At 36.9% G+C, this 17,992-nt stretch overlaps 1 protein-coding gene across 2 annotated transcripts; it reads left to right on the plus strand.

The window, feature by feature from the left end:
* The first annotated feature begins 513 nt into the window (after positions 1–513).
* Positions 514–16,671, plus strand: vamp4 (vesicle-associated membrane protein 4). 2 transcript variants are annotated; one of them, XM_051875920.1, is made up of 9 exons: positions 514–699; positions 2,685–2,817; positions 5,064–5,165; positions 7,845–7,891; positions 8,038–8,088; positions 10,927–11,027; positions 13,884–13,963; positions 15,411–15,462; positions 15,601–16,671. In XM_051875920.1, exons 2-9 carry the CDS (start codon positions 2,815–2,817, stop codon positions 15,624–15,626), a joined length of 462 nt encoding a protein of 153 aa, XP_051731880.1. In that variant the 5' UTR covers positions 514–699; positions 2,685–2,814; the 3' UTR covers positions 15,627–16,671. The 2 variants fall into 2 exon arrangements, with proteins under 2 accessions (XP_051731880.1, XP_051731881.1); XM_051875921.1 differs by lacking the exon at positions 2,685–2,817 and having other exon boundaries at positions 515–699.
* Positions 16,672–17,992: the final 1,321 nt, after the last annotated feature.

The following is a 17,992-nucleotide window of genomic DNA, read 5'->3' on the forward strand; positions in this document are numbered from 1 at the left end:
GGGGACACTGGACACATCACATAATCTTTTCACTTTGCAAAGCACCTTCTATCCCCATGTGAAACATTTCTCAAGGTTGCCTGTTTTACAGATCATGCCTCCTGTAGCTCGTGGGACACATTCCGGGCCTGCTCACAAATTTATTGCTCCAAATGTTCCATGAATTTTCTCGTGTCCTCGGTTTTTATTTATTTTCAGTGTTTGTTTGATCAGTTTCGGGGAATCTGATAAATAAAAAAATCAACCTAAACTTGACTCTTATATATGAAAAGTCTAAAGTGACCTTCAGAAAATAACCCTGTTTGGGTGATAAACATAATCTCATGCTCACCAAGCCTGTAGGCTATTTACTTGATTGAGATATGTTTATGTTTTATTAGATGGTGATGATGTTTTATTTTTGTTTGATGGATTAGATTATAATGATGATGAAGAACGTGTTGATGATTATATATTTTTTTACTATATGATGTTTTAATATTTTATTAGAAGATGAAGATGGTGATGACCGTAATGATGATGTGTCTGCAGGAAGCAGGATCCGTCCAGCTGTGTTGACTTCCGCTTCAGAGCCGAGCGAGAGACATCATTCAGGACGCGTCACTGTGATCAGGTTCAGATCAGACACAGTCAGCGGGATTATTAACACACAGACGCGGTTCTTCCAAACAGGAATCGACAAAAGCAAGATCTCTTGAGGTAGACTGGCCGGAGATGTGACTCTTGAGGCCTTTGTGCGTGTGTTTGTGTGTCTGTGTAGCGGTCAGTGATTTAGCCAGAGGTGTTAGCAGCCATGCTAGCTGTCATTCCAACTGCTTTTACTTCAGTGTTTCCATTCCTCCACAAATCTTCATGTAAACACGATCATTTGATTTCATGCTTGTTATTTTTCCCAAAACCATGTCTTTTGATTTGCTTCTATCCTTTAGCGTCCTTTAGGGTCAGTATGTTTACATGGTTGTGATGACTAGCATCCAGCTCTGTTTAGCAGGTGCTGGACAGGAACATCAGCTGTTTTATTAGAAATTATTGCTAATATGTGGTCAGTTGAACGTTTGCATGAAAACTAGTTCACTTAGGAGTTGTTTGGTTTCTTAATCTTAATATTTTGATTATTCTTAAGCCCATATGCACATTACCTCCTGATCTAACTAAGTTGAATCCTGTAAAATTCCTGTCAAATTATTTTTGTCAAATGAATAAATGAAGGACTTATTGTTTTCCAGTCTCGTATTTTTCAAATCTGAGTGAATGTTGAGTCTTCCAGTTTCTGTTTCATTATATCTTTTCTGCTCAGTGATAATGTGAGTGTCAGTGGTTTAGACTCAGTTTTTCAAACAGTCTCTGATTAATCCACAGTTGTTGATAGCAAGTTAAGGATATATTGTTCCATGAATTATGTAAGTTCCATCATCTGTTAGTGATCTCAGTGTTTCTTTTAGCCGTTCCCTGACCTGTGTGTTTCTAAAGCGTTTTGTGGCAGTGATGGAGAGAACACTGGAATGATGCCCAACCTGTTAGTATTGTTTGTGAGCTGTCTGTTATGAAGCTGTTCCGTAACAATGTGACGCATGTGAAGGTTTAATCAGTGTGATTGTTTGTGAAGTTCATTGTGGGTTTGTATTGTTTGTATTTGTATCATGATGGCCAGATTTCTGCTTTTAGTTTTCTTTACTATCATCTCAGTCCCAACTTGTTTTTTATGCACCTGAAATGGGCATGCCATCCATCCATCCACCCATCCATCCATATTTCGTATCACTATTCCAATCAATCAGTCGATCAATCAATCAATCAATCAATCAATATTTCATATAACTATTACAATTTATCTATCCAGATTTCATATCACTTTTTCCATCCATCCATTCACCCATCCATCCATCCATCCATCCATATTTCGTATCATTATTCCAATCAATCAATCAATCAATCAATTAATCAATCAGTATTTCATATAACTATTACAATCCATCTATCCATCAATCCTTCCATCCATCACATCACTATTTCCATCCATCCATCCATCAATCCATCCATCCATCCATTGTATCAGTATTTCCATCCATCCATCCATCCTCGTTCCAAATCAGTTTGTCTTTCCAAATCTGTATGCTGTTTTTTTTTTTTTTTTTTTTTTTAATACATAAAAAAAAAAAAAAAAAAACATTTTATAAAAAAAAAAAAGTTTTGCCTGGGGAAATCTTTTGCTATATGCAAAATTCTTGATTGCGTGAATTCTTATTGAAATTTGCACAACACCATTGCCTCCCATGTGCTTCATAACTGATTGGGAAGCACCAAGTTTGAATATGCAGAAGCGCAAGTGAATTTTGAGAGCTAAGACAATGTGGTCAAGGTTTTCAATGAGTAAGTTAAATTTCAGTCTGTTCCTCCCAACACAAAGGGGAGGTTGAGTAAATGATGACAGTCTTTAAAACACCACGGTAAGGTTAATTTATGGCTTATCTGCACACTTTAGTATCTTTGCACTGAAATTAACTTGTATAAGTTAATGAGTCTATAGAGAAGTATATATCTACATAAATATATCTGCATGGTACAGTGGATGGTGGTTAGATGCTATGTCCTTATTTCTCTGTCTTGGCATCTTTTATTTACCTTTTCATGCTCTTTCTCTCAAACCCCATTTCTCTTCCCTTCCTCTCGTTCCCTGTCCCCAGCTTCTCTTTTCCCTTTTCCTGCTTTCTGGAACACTCTGCTGTACTCCTGGATAAAGGAGAAGCCGTTTTCCTACAGCTCTTCCAGCAAGAGAAGCAGAGAGCAGTCAGAGAGCAGAGGACAGTGGACTCAATGGTACTAGACTTGGAGTTTGGGTTGAGAGTATTGTCCAGTGGGTGGAGGAAGGAAGCAGCTTTAGTTTAATATTTCTCAAGAACAGCAAGAATTCATAAATGTGTTTCATGATTATTTTTAAAAGTACAATGGAGACACACCTATGTCATTTATTATTTACAGGAACACGTTTACCACATGTTCTTCATTCAAGTACTGTGTGTTATGGAGCAACTAAAACTAGCGAAGCTGCCACATTTAACTACAACCTAACTAAATTTATCAGTAGCATGACAGTAGCTTGGCTGTTAAAATTGTTTTGCTTTTCCAGTAACAAGCTATCAGTGTAGTATGACACTATTATCATATCAGTCTATTATGTCACATTGTGTTGTACGTTAGTCAAACACTCTTTTAGAATGTCCTATGTCAGGAAATCTGATTCATTTTAGCAAGTTCATTGCTTCACTGATTAATTTGAGTCATCAATCAATAGGGTTATGCAGGAGTCCTAAAATCAGGAAATGAGTTAGCATTTTTGCACTTCTGCTTCTATCTGTCACGTCTCTGGTAACAAAGACTCTTTTTTTTTTTTTTTTTTATTCATTTTGTTTTGTTTGTTCCTGGTTTATCTTTTCCTGTGTATATTTTCTGTTTTCTTGATTTCTAAGTATGCTCTCATTTGTTTCTATGGTTACTGATTATGTTCCTCACCTGTGTCTTGTTTAGTTCATCATTATCCTTTGTATATCTGTTCCTTAGTTTCTTCAGTTTTTGTTGGTTGTTGTCTTTGCTTTGCTTGCAAAGGTCTCATGTTTGTGGTTTCCATATTAGATTATTTCTTTTGTTATCTTCTCCTTGGATCATCTTCTTGTTTTGTTTATTTAAAACAAAGCACAGAGATCCTTGTCTCTTCCCTGCTCAGAAGTTACACCGTCCTGAAATCAATGGGAATTTTGAATGGGTTTTTGTGAAATGCTTGAAAATAGCTCTGTGGCAAACACAAGCTCGAGATATTTTCATGTTTTATTATATAAAATACATCACTAATATCCCACTTGTGAGCAAAAAGGTGTTTGCTAAATGCTTTTGTTGGTCACAGAGCTTATTTTCTGCAATAACTCAAAATCCACTGGAAAAATCTATTGGCTTTTTGTCAAGTGAACCAGGGTGATGCTGCTTCTGGGTTGGCCTACAAAAATACACCATCACTGCAGCACTTTAGTTTTCCTTGATGTCCCTGTGCAACATTGTTGTCTTTTTTTGTAGCACATATGTGTTTAGTTAAACATTGCATTATCAAGGTTACATAAGCATATCATTTGGCAAGATACAATTTCAAAATCAGTTTCCTTATTAGTTGTTCTAATTCTAGCTCTGTGGAAAAACTGTCTATCAGAAGGTCTCTTTGAGAGCCAGTCATTGTTATTCCATAGGTAAAGTTTATATGTCTGGTAGTTTCTAGACGAAAACCTGCTGTGACTTCAAAGCTATAGGCTACAGGTTTGTAAAAGATCGACCAAATGGGTTTAACCATAAATTAACAACTGCTGTGTGAATATAAAGCAAATACTCATTGAGGAACGTTATGCCTTTGACATCAACTCCTGGTGCTTGTCTTTAACTGCTCTGTTTGATGTTTGCAAGCATCACATTACAGTCGTTGTGTCTTGATCGATCCCCGCCATGACTAGTTAAATATAACGGGGTGGTCTCTGCCCAAGTCTGAATTACGACGGATTTACTTAAAAGTAGTTCAGCTTTTATGGTTTAAAGTTCAGTCTAATGAACCAACTAACAGACCACTGCTCCGATATGTAGTCATTATAGTTGAGCTTTCACTTAGGTCACAGTCTGGTCTAAATTAAGACTCTAAGAACAAATAGTTCCAGCTCTAAAATCTGATTAGAGGAGTCACTTTAAATATCTGATAAATGCACACTTATTGTGATAATGCACAGATTGGTGTATAGCAAAAGTCAACCAAACACAGCCTAATTTTAACTGTATTGCACAACAGTAATAACATTTAAGAAGAAATGTATCAATTTATAACTGTTATAATGTACATTCACCTGGTTATAATTTCAAAATAGGCCCAAAATAGAATTATTTTGCTATAATTCCTGGCTGACTGGACATCAGATGGACATGAAATATTATTTGAGCTGAAATTATTTTATTATATGAGAAAAATGAAACAGTGAGTCACACAAGAAGACATAAATCTAGTCAATCACTGCTGTGCTTCCTGTGTTTGCCTGCAGAGGGAGCCAGAGAGGGAGGAGCAGCTCGACCCCAGCATGCCCCCCAAATTCAAACGGCATCTGAACGATGAGGAAGTCACTGGCTCGATTCGCAGTGAGCGGGTAAGTCACTGAGGTAACACTGAGTCAGTTTTTACCATATAGATTAAGTACAGGTGGTCTAAAACTGATCAGAGCCAGACCTGCACATCTCTGCACTTTTATGGCCACATTGTGCCCTGTGATCTGTTTGTGTTGTTTACAAGAGTAAACAGCTCTCCCTTCATGTTTCTCAGTTTCTACAGAACTTGCATAACCTTTCATGCTATTACACACACTCACAAACTACATTTCAACTTCTGTGTTGTACAACCCTTTAGAGAGCAATTTGTTCTTAACACTGTCAAGCAGTTACCACATGTCATAATAGCAGTGGATAAACTGGTGGAAGAAAAATTAAACAGATGTAGAGAAAAATAAACAGAAAAACTATAATAAAATGGAACATTATTTTGCAGAAATAAACAAACATCATATGTTAACTAGATTATTTAAATGAAAAAAGAGCGTTTTTGGCCCTGGCAAATCGATGCTGCATTGCTATTTTACTTTCCAGCAGTCAAAATAATTAAGATTGCTCATATTTTTTTTAAAGAAATTAATATTTTTATTTAGCAAGGATGCTAAATAAAAATATTAATTCTCTACCTTTATAAAGCTTGGAAGACCCAGGATATTTTTAAATATATCTCCAATTGTGTTCGTCTGAAAGAAGATACTCATATACACCTAGGATGGCTTGAGGGTGAATAAATCATGGGATAATTTTCATTTTTAGGTGAACTATCCCTTTAAAGGTGTTAATGGTACTGTGGTTTATTGTATTTGTGATCAAATAAATACAGCCTTGGTGAGCATAAGAGATTTATTTCAAAAACTTTTGAATGGTAATGTAAGTCAAACGAACATATCAAGCACCACTAATAATAAATCTATATTTGATTAACAAAACCAGGCAGTGAACAGAAAAGTCGATGTAAAGTGAAGACTAATGCCATGACGTAACTGACATTAGCTCACGCAGGGGGTAATAAACTAGCTGCGCCCTTCCCAAGAATCTGTCGGTTCCAGTCTCATTATTAACATTCAGTGCCTCCATCTTCTGCCAGTCCTAGAGAGTCTGTCATTAAAAACCCTGCCAGACCTTACAGTCAAAAGCCCATAAGTCAGTGTCAGGATATGATAACCTTGTGTATTTCACTTGGGTACAACTCCCGACTGATGTATGATTGGGAGAAACTGTTGGGTGGTTAAGACATTAGCACATCCAAAGAAAAGCCTCCTCTAATTTGCCTCGCATAGAAGCTTGAACTCCGCAGCAGTGAGAGAGCAAGAATGTGTAATAGATGAATGTGGCTTTCCACGTGCCGGTTATGTAACACTGACCGTGACCCCTGAAAAGACCTGGTTCTTGTTTTTAAATATTCCCTAGTAAAGGGCCAATTTGAAATGAGCAATTGCAGTGTCATTTGCGGTCATAACATGAAAAGTAAAGTCAGTTACTAATTTCCTGTATACTGAATCATTTGTATGAATTTTCCTAAAACCCAACCTCTTAAAAAATCGTAGTTCTTGAAACGGCAACATTTATATGACATTGAGAAACAATCCTAAAAATGCTTTGAAACTCCCAGACTTTGACTCTGAAATATTGGTATGTCTCATGAACTACCCTAGATGTTGGGCAGCAATATGAAATGTTAAATGTTTATCATATTTCAGTTCCATTTGTTTGTCTAAATGATCAAACTATTATTTTCCTACCACATTTTATGGCTAGCAAAACAGATTAAGTTCAATTCAAATAGATTTATTGCAAATAAGTCATGATTCATTGTAAAACTGATTCAAAAGAGTGATTTTTGCTACATTAAATTAATCTGTTGGACAATACATTTAAGATATAGAAATCAAACCTTACTGGGGGTTTTTTAAAGACATTCCCTTCAAAAACATTGGCTATGCAGTTTAGCTTGAAGCAGGTCACAGATGATATCAGTAGTGAAGATAGTGATTTGTGATTCTCTTCACCACTCATTCAAGTATCTGTTTTAGACTGATTTAACATCATCTCAAGAGTCATTGATTGTTAGAGTCATTTTAAACCATGCATTTCCATTTAAATTTATAGCTTTTTACTACAGTAAAACACACTATTTATTTCTTTTGGTAAACGTTTTGTTTTTCCATGGTAAGGTTGACATTAGCATGGAATTGTCCAGATGGAATTTTAGAGGAGTGTCACAGGTCTGGATGCAGTTATGGAGAGTTATATAACATTAGTCATCGGGATGTTGAAATGATCTGGTGAGGTATTTGTTAAATGTGATCAGTCATGGATGTTACAACAAAACTAATGGAAGGTCAACTAGATGCCTCCTGATCTGTGATTCATTGCGCCAGAGATCAGATGGCACAAATGCAGACCACATGGGGTTCATATCTCTTGTGCATCAGAAATGTCTGCTCATAGGAGTTTGTGTTCTGAACGGATTTATCTCCAGGTGAATTCCGTTCCAGGAATACTGTTGTCACACGCTGTGCCCATATTGTGCCTTTCAGAGTGTTCTGTTGTCCTTGACGTCTGGTGGAGGACTGTATACTTCACAATAAGATCTTTATGAGTCTCAGTCTGCTCACCGTTACGTCAAACACCTGGTCTCAGTTCAGACGGAATATTATATAAAACCCATTCTGCACCAGTTCTAACCAGTCTGACACCCTGATCTTCTTAACTTGCAGAGGAATCTACTGGAGGAAGACTCAGATGAAGAGGAGGACTTTTTCCTGTAAGTCTGTAGTTTTGCACAATCACCATTGACAAATAAACAGATCTTTGAGCATTAATTGCTGTGTGCACTCAGCTTTAACAGGAAAGCTCTTTATGACAGTTTGTTTGGTTACTGAAATTGAATTTTATTTATTTATTTTGCAGGAGAGGACCAACAGGACCAAGATTTGGAGGCCAAAATGACAAAATTAGGCAGTATGTATGAGTTCGTAGGACTCATTTTTTTTTTTTTTTTTTTAGCTGGCCCACTTTTTTACACGCCTTGCCAACATTTTTCTTCTCAAAACTACATGTGTAAACTCAATACATTCATAAACACAATTTTAATGGAAAATGATGTAATACAAAACAATACTGAATGGTATAAAACTACAAACTAGGGCTGCCCCTGAGTAAATATTTCTTTCTTCAATTAGTAGTCATTCATTTAAGCCATTAGTCGACTAATTGCAAGTTTATATTAATTTAATTACTTAAATACTGGGGGAATACTAAACCATTATGAGCCTTTAATAGGCTATATATATAGGCGTAATATGTATAGCCTATTCCGCGCTAGGGCGCACACATAAAGCTTGTCGCACAGCACCAGCAAAAGTAATGATTATGAATGTGTCGGAAAAATAGCAAGGAGACATTTTAAAAAGTTTTCTGAGTCAGTGTCGACTGCAAAGATGAAGTTGACGATGCTGCCTCGCTATCTTCGCAGTATAGTGAACATGTCTATAGAGAGAAATGAAACTTTAATACAGATTAGATAAGCAGAGAGTGTTTCTTTTCCATTTGAATTGGTTCATTTAAAAATAGACATTTCAAGCTTTCTATAGATATATTTCTTATGTCTGTGAGACAAGTAGCCAATATTTTTTTAGACGTTTTTGTGACGCACTCCAGTTGACGGAGACCGAGACAGCAGGAAGCGCATTTTGTTTGTTTTTCTTATTTTACAAAAGCACAAGATTTTGTTGTTATTGTGAGTTTAAAAAGTACTTTACAGTTTTGAATGAAGTATTACTCTTATCTTTATGACCAAAAATGACGGAGTATTTTAAGATGTTTCCCTGTTATCAGTAAAAATAGCAAGTGATCACGCTGGCACCTCCATGTCTTGCTGTAAGTGTGTTATACTTCAGCTTCCACACTCCGCACAAACACTTGGATATGCGGCTAATAATAGCGCACATTTATCTAGGTTAACGTTAGAGCGAGTGGCCATGTAAAGTGGCTACTACTTACAGTACATGTTTCAAATGATAAACCATATTTGAGGTCGATGGATGATAGGCGATTGTTTGGATTTCCTGCCCGACATACTGTAATTACCACAAGGACCCACCATTAATGATCTGTCCCTCACGGACTCATGACTTCGCCACTTCTTCTGGAGTTTTTTTTCTGCGACTAACCGACTATTAAAATTTTTCCTCTTTTTGTCGAGTAATGTTTAATTGACTATTAGGGGGCAGCTCTACTACAAACACATTCTTACAGATGCTTCCAAGACTGTCACTATCTACATATACCCATAGAGCAGTTGTCAGTTTTGTAGTCGAGATGGGCTCATTCGAGACTGAGTCAAGACCAAGACCAAAAGAGAGTCGAATCCAAGTCACGACTGAGACTATGAAAATATGCTCTTTAACAAGGACTCGAGGACAAATACCCAGAAAATATGGTCTTGATCTCGAACAAGTTGTTCTTGACTACAACACTTGCAGCTGGGGATGGGCGGGGGTGCTTACGGGCTGAGGTCCAAAGAGCCCACCGCCAGGTGTTTATGATGTTCTGCTGTCTAGATATAGCTCGGGTCCTTCCTTCAGTGTGTATCTGTGGGAATTTTTGTTGTGGGAAGTGTTTTATCATCTGGCAAGTGAAAACTATGTCTGATTCTGTTGAAAAGCAATAGCTCTCAAGCCGCACAAATTGATGCACCATTGATGTCTGTAGCCTAATCTGTGTGAGACACTAGACACTTTCAGAATTGACCAATTAGGAATTTCCAAATAGAAGAATGGGTTCAGTTTAGGAATGTGGCGACTGATATCTAATAATTTCCACTGGCAGGGTGTTGTGGAAATCACAGTTATTGACTGCACAGTTTATATAACTCCTTATAATGACATCTGTGAAAACACCCACCCACAAACACACCTCCTGTCTGAGAAGAAGGGAAGCACTGTAACCATCTGGGTTTCTATGACACAACATAATATTTGCAGGCAAAAGTAAACAGCTACTCCCAATATTCAAAAATCCTCAGTTCCTGACGTAGCTGTAGTAGCGGACTATGAGTTTTTCTTTGTTCTTTGTTATGAAGTTTGGTACATACTAATATGCTGCAGTAATTCTCCCAAAGGAAACCTGCAGAGCTTTACCCCATGCGACCAGCCACAGGTTTACGTAACCATGTGCTGCACGGCGGAGTAGCGCATAAAACAATGGAATTTAATAGGGAAAACTTGGAAGGTGAAATTTCCCTGATGTTTTTTTCTTACCTTTTCCGTGAACTTCTTGGATTCTTGCTGTTACTTCATTTGTATCTGTGCAAGAGGTCAGTCCCAAGGTGCAAGAGATGAGCGAGGTCCTGCACGATTGGCTGCTTGGTGCAAATCATGGTGTGTACTAGGCAGGCATCCAAGCATAGAAGCAAGGGGCAAAACATCCTGTTCTCAGTTCATTTGTAGGCTGCTTCTCCAAAAGCCATGCCAGCCCCTTGTGCCAGGTGTATGAGAGCAGCTAAATACCTCACAAGCTATTCAGTGCGTATTTGTGTGTCGCGTCTATGAGATCAAATAGTTCAAACTATTTGGATGTGTCTAGACCACGTCTAGCAAAACGTTCTCACCTCCTCTCGACACTGCAGGGTCAACAGATCATAGTCATAATGATATCTCGAGAGGTTTACAGAAGAAGAAAGGGTTCTCTTCAAAATATTAGAAACACAGACATGAACATGTTCAAATGTTTTGTTGAATCAAATGGAAGCACCAGATTGTTCTCTCATGTTGTCTTCTCTGTCTTGGTGGCCTTCAGGGTGCAGTCTCAAGTTGATGAGGTCATTGACGTCATGCAGGAGAACATCTCCAAAGTGATAGAACGTGGGGAACGTCTGGATGAGTTGCAGGATAAGTCTGGTAAGATGGATGTGGACAGCACATTATGAATCCTTAGGCACTTGGTGATTCTATTGGATTCAAGGGATTAAAATGATTAAAAATGTTTCTCGAAATATCAGTTTTTGAACAACAGATCTTTTTTTCTGATGTGGGTGGAAATATGCAAAATTTCAAATGTTAGCACCCAATTTTAATTCAGTTGGAAATGAAAAGAATCGGAGAAAGATTCGCAAAGCATATATGAATCATTTCAGGGCTAACGCTTATCAGCACATGAATAGATTGGGAAGTCGTATGTAAATAAAATATTATTCCAAATCAAACATAGTCAACAGCTCACTACACTTGACCAAACTTGATCTAGAGAACTGTGGGAAAGTGTATTGAATCCCAATGCCGCATGAATAAACCCTTCTGTTAGTTTTAGATTTCATCATACCTGATCCTAGTGAGTCATGTCCCATTTCTGTTGTTCCGTTTGGGAACTGCCAGAGGACATATGGTCAGCAGAGTGGGTAAAATGTCCTGTGTCCCACAAAGTGGTGTGTTATTTTTCTTATTTCAGGCCCAGATGTGAAAAATAAACCGAAAATGTTTGATCCGGGCTGATCTGAGATTAGTTACTAGTCTCATAACATTAAATATTGGAGTCAAGTGAACTGAAGCTGGTTCAAGCTCAGCTTCCCCCATGACAAAGGCACGTGTCTGCTCCTGAAAGCACTTTGAGACGTGTATGTTGATGAACCTTTCATAACAGGAGCCACTGTGTTCAGAGTTCAAAAGTATGAGCAGATCTTGTAGTATTGCATTGATTTGAATTTAAAGAGGAAAAAAAGGTAAAATGTGAAATTTCCATGCTTCAGAGTTTTCAAAGGTGGTTTCCACTGGTTGAGCCAGTGGGTCTGTTTTTGCTGCTTGGGATGCTGAGATACCTTAATACTATAAAATATTACGTAACATGAAATTATGTTGTGATAGTGCCACAGTGTCAGTGTTCCTCAGTGCATTGGATTCAGTGGAGGAAAGTTTAAAGCAGTGTTGTTAATGTTAACTAAAACTAAATTATTAAAAATATTTTTTGTTAATTTAAACAAATCTGAAAAAATAAAATTTAAATATTAGATAATAGCTTACAAAACTTAAAAAATGGGTAACACTTTTACAATAAGGTCATTGGTTAATGCATTAGCTAATGTGAGCTAACAATTAGCATTTGTTTTAATATTTATTAGTCTTTGTTAATGTTTGGAAAAATGAATTGTTCATTGTTTATTCACAGTGCATTAACTAATATTAACAAATACATCTTTAATTTTAATAATGTATTAGTAAATGTTGAAATTAACATTAACTAAGATTGATAAATGATGTAGACGTATTGTTCATTGTTAACTAATGTAGCTAACTAATGTTAGCAAATGGAAACTTATTGTTCAGTGCAACCAAGAAAAGAGAAATGTTGCCTTCGCAACTAACTGAAATACATTAATAAAAAACATATTTAAACATATAACATAAACAAGTTGAAGTGTAAAATTACTAAAATGTAAACTGAAATAAAACTAAATTAAAGCTAAATTGAAATATTTAAAAAGAAAATAAAAAAAAAACGAATAAAAATGAAAATTTAAACTGACAATTTAAAAATAAAAGCTTGGATGGCATCAAGCTGAAAAAAAAAAAACTTTGACCCTCTGTGCTGCTGAACTTAAAAAAAAAATGCAGAAAATGTACATGTATGCCGCTAAACTTACAGAAAAAGTACATGTATCATTACGTCGGCAGTGGTGTGCGGTGGGGTTTTAAAATAAGGAGGCAAAGTCCTCGTTTTTTTGTATATAACAAATATAAATGTATGTCCCTGTTACACTTAATTTTCCTGGTTAGAAAAAAACATAAAAAAAAAAAAACATTTCATAAAAAAGAGACCAAATAAAATTCTATATTATTTTTTTTACACTAACTATGTAATGTTCTATTTATTAAAATTAGTATAAATTTTGTAATTTTTGCGTTGTTTTATTTTTATAATATTGATTATTTTCTTATCCAGTTTTTTTGAGGAGATACTGTCTCCCTTGCCTCCTCAGAGGAAATGTCGGTATAAAAATCAAAACAGGACTGTTCTGAGCTCAAGTACGTTTTTTTTTCTGTTTACTACACTTCGCGCATTTTGCTGCCTTGCTGAAATTGCATGTGGAGGTCCAAATGAAGCGTGACGCGTCTGTTGACAAGTGCGTCAAAGCTTTGGGTGACCCTGTTTATGTGAAAGGGACTTTAGTATCTGTATCCATTGTTTCCATTTCAAAACAACATCTCTTTGTTTGCAAATGAAGATCAAGTAGCTTTAGTGCAGCATCTGGAAGACATTGTCACTCACAAAGGGGAATGTTTTCCATATGTTGCCTGCAATGCTGCCTTTGTGCATCATGTATAAGGATGGATAGATGATTAAGTAAACAATACTGTTGCCTTGTTTAGTTTGCTTAGTCCTAAAGGTGAATCCATAGACTGATTTCATGAATATTTAAGGCTAAATGCAAACTAATGCATCTGTTTTAGTAGGGAACCTGCGTTCTTTCTGGCTGTTCACACAGTCATCCTCTGTGGTATTGTTGAATGGCAGCTGGTATGAGATCAGATTTGATTCTTGTTTTTGCACTAATAAAGCTGAACGTGTTTTAGTTGGTCCCACATGCTGCAGAGCTGTAACATCTCAAAACGGCATCATGAAAGTCAACAAGCATCACTAGGAGACAAAGATAATTCATATAAAACAGTCTCAGTTGGTTATGAGTGCATCTCATTACATAATAACACGCATGCATGGAAGTAAACCTTAATACTGATTCTCTTATGTCACATGACTTTCAGAAAGCCTATCGGACAATGCGTCAGCGTTCAGCAGTAGAGCAAAGCATCTCCATAGAAGGATGTGGTGGAGAGACATGAAGGTGAGCCTCTATCCTGGATGATCTACCATATCTGAAAGGCCTTTGCTTTTGTATAAAATTACTCCATGGGTGTAGAAACTATTAAACTTGATTTTATTTTCCTCTAAACCATTCACATTTCACTATGGAACATACACACACATCTTTTGGAGAAAATGAGTCTTGTTAAAGATTTTAAATTTTGTTCAAAGTAATTAAATCAACTTTTTTAATAACTGAAGAATATGTGAAGTATGGTGTTAGGTTTGCACGATAATTGACTTGATAAATAAAAAGTCTGGGCTTTCCATTTGTTGACTTGACTTGGTTAGATCATGATCAGATGCTCAATATCATTTATTAACTTTTCATTTATAATGAAGTCATCATATTTTAAAAAAATATTAATCATATCATGTAATAAATATTTATTGTTGCTACTGTAAAGCTGTATTAAATGATTAGGGAGCAGTGTAAGAAGTTGTTACTTAAATTAAAATTAAATTAAAATTTTCTGTGATTTTTAAAGGGTTAGTTCACCCAAAAATGAAAATTTTGTCATTACTCACCTTCATGTTGTTCCACACCCGTAAGACCTTTGTTCATCTTCAGAACACAAATTAAGATATTTGTGATGAAATCCGATGGCTCAGTGAGCTCATTGACAGCAAGATCATTAACACTTTAAGATGCCCAGAAAGCTACTAAAGACACATTTAAAACAGTTCATGTGACTACAGTGATTCAACCTTAATGTTGTGAAGGGACGAGAATACTTTTTGTGCACCAAAATGGGCAATTTCAAAACACTGCTTCATGAAGCTTTACAAATTTTTTGTTTTGAATCAGTGGTTCGGAGCGCGTATCAAACTGCCAAAGTTACAGGAACCATTGAAATTTCGAAACACTTATGACGTAACGAAGCCTCGTTTACTGAAATCACGTGACTTTTGATACACGTTCCGAACCACTGAAACAAAAGATTTGTAAAGCTTCGAAGCTTCATGAAGCAGTGTTTTGAAATCGCCCATCACTAGATATTGTTGAATAAAGTCGTTTTGTTGTTTTTTTTTTGGCACTCAAAAAGTATTCTTGTCGCTTCATAACATTAAGGTTGAACCACTGTAGTCACATGAACTGTTTTAAATATGTCTTTAGTAGCTTTCTGGGCATCTGAAAGTGTTAATGATCTTGCTGTCAATGGAGGCCTCACTGAGCCATCGGATTTTATCAGAAATATCTTAATTTGTGTTCTGAAGATGAACGAAGGGCTTACAGGTTTGAAACGACATGTTTGTGAGTGAGTAATTAATGACAGAATTTTCATTTTTTGGGTAAATTAACCCTTTAAAGTGAACATTTTAATGAAAATGTGTGGAATAAAAGTAAATAAACTTTTATAAATAAAAGTAAATAATACTTTAGACCTGTTTACCCTATATATCTTGTTTTTTTTTTCTGTCCCCAGATGAAAATGATTGTAGCGTTGGTAGTGGTCATCCTTCTCCTTATCATAATCAGTAAGTCTGCTCCACACACACAAACACACACTCTTCTTTATGCAAGCATGAACTCGGTACAATCCATTTGCTTAATGCTGAGGAGTATGTAACTTCAGGTTTTCTTTCTCTTGAATTTGCATCCTTCTTTTTTTGCAGTTCCTGTGATCTTGCGGTATAAATAGTGTCTGGCCAGGAGGTTAGAGGCATAATGTATTCATCCTCCCTCCTCTCCCTCATCTTTCTACTGTCATTCCTCCGTACCAGAGGGGGCGCTGCACAGGGTTGGGCTGCCCACTGTATTTGCCTATTTTGGCAGGGCCTGGAAACATAACAAACAGGGGCAGAGTTTATTTTGTGCGTGTACGACAGCACAACATATCAAGCTCTCACAACGAAGGCACAACACAGGTGCAGACCAATCTCTTGTATGCGCACAAACACAATGGTTATTTTGTTGTATATGCATTCAGTAAGACAAATTAAAGATTTACTATACACAGAGAAAAAACTTTAGCCCAGCATTCTGGTAGTACTTTGATGTCCTCTTTATAATTAATTATACGTTAGAGCCGTTCTGCTTACACCATGATGCGCACATACATTTAACAATTACAGGGTCTAATTCCCACATAGGTAGGTCTATGAAATACTGTCTTCTCAGGTGGGCGGGGCCAAATAGGAAACCTGATGATGTCACGCTGCATCATGGCTGTGATCTCATCATGGCTGTATAACTTCTGTAAGTTTTAACATGGACAAAACATTGGGTATAGTCTGAAAGGCAACAAGTAATTTTACTTAATATTTGCTGCTATTACCTGCTCAAATTTTTTTTCATTTTTGGCAACAAAGTTTTAATTGATCGTGGTTAATTGTGTTGAGTTCATATTATTTTAATATGAAGGCATTATTTTCAGCTTTTTTTCACAGCTCACCATGCTTGTAAAATGGTTTATGTAAAAATTGTAGTTATCTTCACTGGTGTAATTTTAACAGCTTGTTATTGGTCAGTAATGTAATAGTTGTGTGTGATGATGATTTGGTTGACTGTTACTGAAGGTAACCTGAACCCATCTGTAAACTTCAATCCATATTGTTTTAATGACTGTTGTTTTTTTTTGTTATATTTATTTGTAAATATCTATTCCCAATGTAAGTCAGCATTGACTTCCCGTTGGGAGACTGTGAAATAATCTTGCATTTGAAATAAAGTGATTTTAAAGGGCATTTGATCTGATTCACTGCAGAGAGAGATGAGCTAGACGGGAAAACTGATGGACATGGTGTGTTCAAGTCAGGTGCGATACATTAGGGTTTCAGTGAGAAGCAATATAGCTGTTCACGGTCCACACCGAACACAGAAAGGGGACGTGGCAATCAGAAAACGCAGCCAATCAGCCATTTCTCTTTGTTCACTCACGACGCATTACAGCTGAAAAGAGTAAATTAAGATCACAAGGGGCCGTTCACATTGTTTTTGCATTCCATTGTTTTTGCCAGACTCACTTGCCTCTTGCTTCGTTTGCATCGTCTTGGGCATGACACAGCATTTAAAAAATACAGTGCTCAAGTTACATGATGTTCAACTTCTTTTGAAACAAAAAAAATGTGTCTCTAGTTTCTATGGATGGAGGAAAAATGATTTGTCAATGCTTTTGCGTTCTCTCGCAAATGTTTTTTGTTCCCCCAAGAAACTGAGAAACGTTCCACAGAGAAACTGCATTCGCTCACAAAGAGCTCAAAATGTTTTGAGAGCAAAGTTTCTTGAGGGAACGCAATGGTTTTGTGAGTGAATGCAAAATTCTCAGACTATCGCAATGGTTTTGCGAGCGAACGCAAAGTTTCTCAAGAAAACGTAATGGATTTGCGAGCGAATGCAAAGTTTCTCGGGGGAACGCAATTGTTTTGCGAGCATACGCAAAGTTTCTCGGGGGAACGCAATTGTTTTGTGAGCGAATGCAAAATTTCTCGGTGGAACGCAATGGTTTTGTGAGCAAATTCAAAAGTTCTTAGGCTAATGCAATGGTTTTGCGAGTGAATGCAAAATTTCTCGGGTGAACGCAATGGTTTTGCAAGCGAACGCAAAGTTTCTTGGGGGAACGCAATGGTTTTGTGAGCGAACGCAAAGTTTCTCGGGGGAACGCAATGGTTTTGTGAGTGAATGCAAAGTTTCTCAGGGGAATGCAATGGTTTTGCAAGCGAACGCAAAGTTTCTTGGGGGAACGCAATGGTTTTGTGAGCGAACGCAAAGTTTCTCGGGGGAACGCAATGGTTTTGTGAGTGAATGCAAAGTTTCTCAGGGGAACGCAATGGTTTTGTGAGCGAACGCAAAGTTTCTCGGGGGAACGCAATGGTTTTGTGAGTGAATGCAAAGTTTCTCAGGGGAATGCAATGGTTTTGCGAGTGAATGCCAAATTTCTCGGGTGAACGCAATGGTTTTGCAAGCGAACGCAAAGTTTCTTGGGGGAACGCAATGGTTTTGTGAGCGAACGCAAAGTTTCTCGGGGGAACGCAATGGTTTAGCGAGTGAACGCAAAGTTTCTCAGGG

Source organism: Ctenopharyngodon idella, chromosome 20 (genome assembly GCF_019924925.1).
Source record: "Ctenopharyngodon idella isolate HZGC_01 chromosome 20, HZGC01, whole genome shotgun sequence".
NCBI lineage: Eukaryota > Metazoa > Chordata > Actinopteri > Cypriniformes > Xenocyprididae > Ctenopharyngodon > Ctenopharyngodon idella.